We start from the raw sequence: 5000 nt of genomic DNA on the forward strand, positions 1-5000 counted from the left end.
TGTTCAATATTGTTAACTGTTATCACTATTTTTTTCTACTGTTACTGGTGTAAAGTCAATCATATCGAATGCTATGTATGGAAAACAAAGTTTATTTATGATACTATCGACTTTTTCATTACCTAATCTTTAGAAAAAAGTACACATAATACAGACACACACATATATGTATATATGTGTATATGTATGTATGTATATATGTGCACATATATATATATATATATATATATATATATATATATATATATATATATATATATATATATATATATATATATATATATATAATATAATATAATATAATATAATATGATATTATATATATATATATATATATATATATATATATATATATATATATATATATATATACATATATACATATAAATATATATATATACATATATATATATATATAATATATATATATATATATATATATATATATATATATATATATATATATATATATATATATATATATATGGGTTATGCAGAATTATAATTCATATTGTGGTAAGGAAAATCAATTATCTATAAATATTTTACTGACATATGGACAATTATATACATTACACTGAGGACATTGCAAATTATGCCTAACAATAAAAAAGATTAACACAAAAACCCGAAATATATTTTGCTTTGAGCTTGAAGTCAAGAACTGAAGGACTAGAGGAACATGATCTTATAATGATAGAGATCCAAACTTACTACAAGTTTTTTTCTACAAAAGCAGGCCTGTTCAACTAATGTCCTGCATGACTTATCTAAACAAACAAGTACCTGATCACAAGAGGAAAATTCTAACATTCTATGGCACAATCTGAATTTTTTCACAAGATACATATATCACAGCTTGCCAAGAATCACTTCTAGAAAAAATAACTTACTTTCCTCTTTCCTCCAAAAAAGACCAGTACAGTTTAAAGTAAAATGGTCCTGCTATTCACGGTAATATACTTTGTACTCAAGAGCTAAGAATTTGCTCCCCTAGTGCCTGTTTTATGTTTATGGGATGTTTAAGTATGAACAACTGTACATGTGTAATGATTCATGAAAACATAAGAAATTTTGCATTAGCAGTATAAATATACTTCTATACATGAATAATTCTTCATAAAAAAATTATACATTGATATTTCATCCATGCATAGGGTGAATAGTGCAACTGTTGTTGTACTACTCAGTTTCCTGTGCTTCAAACACATTGTCGTACAGTCCATTTAACAAACTATGTACAAATTAAAAAAAATATACTATCTTAAAAACTAGATAAATTATTAAACAACTTCACTGATTTTCTGCTGGAATGCCTTCAATCATAATGATTTTATATCCATTCAACACACTTGTTTAACTCATCAACACTGGCTTTACTGACATTAATCATTCATGATGTATTGTCCAAGTCATGTTACAGCACTCCATGAGGTCTACGTGTCCATTTTCACGTCATGGTTTTCAAAACACAGAGAAGGTCCTTCTACAGATGCAGGAGCCTCTTCAGTGTCTGATAACATCATCATGACATCATCAGCTGTTGAAATTACTTGTACTGGAGATGTCATTAAGCCGTCTGGGTCATCTTGATTCTCATGACCAGCTGGTACGCCTGCTGGAGATACCATCAAACCAGCCATAGGGATTCTAATAAAATAGAGAAACAATGAAATCACTCTGACTACATCAGACACATCAAAATTGTCTAAATCTTGTAAAAAACAAAAATTTAGACTTCTATATTGTTACACATCATAAAGACATTTCAGATTAAAAGAAGTATTATAAAGAACTTGTATGTTCATAGTAGCCTCAGACATTATTTTTTTCAGTTTTATCTTCAACACAGATGCGCAAACTGACAGGGGCAGACAGACAGACTGACAGACAAACACACACACCCCTGCCACACAAGCACGTACAAAAGCATTGATATACACTGTGTTAAACTGCAAACTGTACTTATTTTCAACAAAATATTTTCCATTACACCCTGCATTAAAAATGAAGTTAATGCTAATGTGAGTATGTTTAGCATGTAGGCACTTGTCTGACTACTGATTTTACTATACAATAGAAAATTACTCAAAAGCTAAATGTCATATCTTTTAAAATAATAAATATAAGAAAAACAACATGTGTAGAAACATATATTTTTTTTAATGTCAAAAATATTAATTTTTATCCTTACAAAGTAACCAACCATAAATAAGTTTCTAAAAGTAATACACAATACTTACGTCGACCAGGATATATATCTTTTTTTAAATCTAGATTTATCTCTGCTAATGCACATTGCTGATAAATGTAAGTTGAACGAGTAAATGTAAAACAGGAAAAACAAAATTGTTCAAAAATGATTAAAAAGAAATAAGGAAGAAGCAAAAAAAGAACAAGGAAAAAAAATTAATGAAAAACGTGATTCTACGTGTATAATACTTTCAACTACATTCTCATAATAAACTTCTTTAAAATAATTCCAAATCATGAAACTTTTCCCTAAAGCTCTTAATACTTACTTTAAAGCATAGCTTATTCTACCCAATGTAGGAATAGATAGATGTAAAAGGATCATTCACTGTCTTCTCAAACAAAATGCACTTGCCGTTTCATGCTGACAGAGGAGTCCACGTATCATCTAATGTCTAAAAAAGTGTTACTAATAAAATGCTATCACTGTAATGCAAAGTCCTAAACTTCTTTAGTGTTAAATCTGCCTTCCACTTCCTGGTCTTTAATGCAGAAGAAAAATAATCATCACACCATCTGCTTTCAAAATGTCTTGCACAAATGAGCAAACTAATATCAAACAGTTTTTCCACAAGAGATAAAACATTTCCAATAATGCATAAACAACTTGGACTAATCATACCAAATGCTGATATTAGCCCCCAAATAATTTAGCAACAGGATAATCAATCAACAATATATACTAATTCCATACATAAAATAAAACATGAACAGTCAGTGCCTACAAATTACTCGTCGAGCAATTCTATCGTGAAAAATAATATAAACTCTATTCCTACAGGGGGCTAATCATTCTTTTATTTATATAGACCTATGTTTCATACTGATATAGCAGCTAATAATAAAATTCAGAGAACAAAAGTATTAAGCTCAAGTTAATCAATTGTAGAGAAAAAAAAAATACTAACAGAACACTGGGTTGGATGATTCTTACTCTGAAAAGAAAAGGCATTACCTACCTTTGAGGGGAGAGGACATTAACGATTCTTCAGGAGAAAAAATACACAGTCTAGAGAAAAAATGAGATTATGCAATCTTCTTCGGAAAAATCAGCTAGTCTGATGTTAAACGGACTGTCACTTAATTTCTGGGAAAAGGGAAATTACCAAGGCTCATATAAATCTGTACACTAGTAAGCAAATATTATATCAAATATAGGACCATTCCATAGTGTTCTTTAGGAAAAATTAACCAAAAAGAGAACTTAACAAAGGTAGAAATTGAAGTAATTAACAAAAGTTTATGTGGAATTTTTCTAAATATCAAAACTAAAAGGCCACATGACTTTCCAGTCACTTGGTGTAATGTGTGTCCCATATATCTGACCTGTTCTATATGTTACAAGGAATACATGAAATTAAGGATTACCATAAACCCCTGAAATAATCAGGGATTTCATGTAATTGCTGTGACCTCAAGCAAATACAGTTATACCATGTTATCTCAAAAAAAAGCAAAAAGAAAAAGAAAGAAAGAAGAAAAAGAAAGAAAAAAGAAAGAAAGAAAGAAAGAAAGAAAGAAAGAAAGAAAGAAAGAAAGAAAGAAAGAAAGAAAGAAAGAAAGAAAGAAAGAAAGAAAGAAAGAAAGAAAGAAAGAAAGAAAGAAAGAAAGAAAGAAAGAAAGAAAGAAAGAAAGAAAGAAAAAAAAATATATATACACACACAATATGCTACCCTCTAAATGGTAAAATATATCTGCAGGAAACTGAGATAATACATGAAAAAAATCAGTCACACATTTTACATGAAATCCCTGATCATTTCAGGGTTTACGTGTAATCCCTAGTTTCACACATTCAGTGTAACATATATTTTATTTAATCATCATTACAATCTGATTCATCCTACATAAGCCCTAGCACCTATAAGCACCTATATATAATTTATCATGGTGATTCAATGTATTACTAAAGACAAAGGCACAGAAATATCCTGATCTTCTGAATAACTAAAAGTGGCAAGATACATTTTTCAAAAAAATTATATTAGGAGTCCTTGAAAAATAAGGAATTTCAGAATCTGAACATTTATTGTGGAAACATGCCATCCAGACAAATAAGAAAAGCTGTGGAATGGCCCTGCATTGAGATGCTAAAAACTCAAACAAAATCTGCTATTTACTGCTATTGCTGGGTTGCAAAAAGTGAGAAAATCAAAACAACCTTCTACAAGGTATATACCAACCTTTGGGAAAATTCACTGCTCTCAGTCTCTTCATCATGCAGCAACGCCAGTTTCTCATCTATTGAGGATGCAGGTGAGGTGGGGCTAGAGCGATTGTTCTCCATGGAGCAGTCGCTAACTCGTTCAGAGGAGTCATCACAATCAAGCAATGAAGAATCCTTGAGGACAGCGGTGTCGTCATCTCCTCTGTAGTAAAGAAAACAAAAGACAAGGAAGATATGTTTAGTTTATCTCCAACTGTAACATAGCTCACAAAAAAAAACATATCAAATAAAGGATACCAATAAATCAACATAAAATACTTCAATCTTGATGACAAAACTGAAAATCATTTGTCATATATTGATCCAGTAATGACATCTCAGTAAGATCATGCAGCTTTTGTATGCATTTATATTTAAGCACTCTATATTTTCAGGGCAATACATAACATGTTGATTTCAGTTCTTGTAGCCAGTCTGGGATCTGAAGTGGGCAGTGTCAGTTAGTACCTACAAAGAATCAAACCAAGAACATTTGCCTTGACCAAAAATAATTTTCAATAGGAAAGTGCCCTGCACTCCT

At 30.2% G+C, this 5000-nt stretch overlaps 2 protein-coding genes across 7 annotated transcripts in view; one reads left to right on the plus strand and one right to left on the minus strand.

Annotated features, from left to right (window-relative positions):
• The window catches only part of LOC113822285 (uncharacterized), an 8521-nt gene extending 8417 nt beyond the window's left edge, over positions 1 to 104 (plus strand). For both annotated transcript variants that reach the window (XM_027374833.2, XM_027374834.2), the window contains exon 4: positions 1 to 104. This exon is cut by the window's left edge and continues 719 nt beyond it. The gene's annotated coding sequence lies outside the window, so the exon portion shown is untranslated.
• A 426-nt stretch (positions 105 to 530) lies between these two features.
• Positions 531 to 5000, minus strand: part of tim (timeless) — a 25670-nt gene continuing 21200 nt past the window's right edge. For 3 of the 5 annotated variants that reach the window (XR_003477284.2, XM_070116985.1, XM_027374829.2), the window contains 2 exons: positions 4437 to 4622; positions 531 to 1650 (listed from right to left, as the gene is read on the minus strand). Coding sequence is in view for 3 of the 5 variants with exons in the window: in XM_070116985.1 (XP_069973086.1) it covers positions 1437 to 1650; positions 4437 to 4622 (400 nt within the window). In the remaining 2 variants the exon portion in view is untranslated. The remainder of the gene's footprint in view (positions 1651 to 4436; positions 4623 to 5000) is intronic. The other 2 variants (XM_027374828.2, XR_003477285.2) reach the window with 2 other exon arrangements.

Source organism: Penaeus vannamei, chromosome 39 (assembly GCF_042767895.1).
Source record: "Penaeus vannamei isolate JL-2024 chromosome 39, ASM4276789v1, whole genome shotgun sequence".
Classification (NCBI taxonomy): Eukaryota; Metazoa; Arthropoda; class Malacostraca; order Decapoda; family Penaeidae; genus Penaeus; species Penaeus vannamei.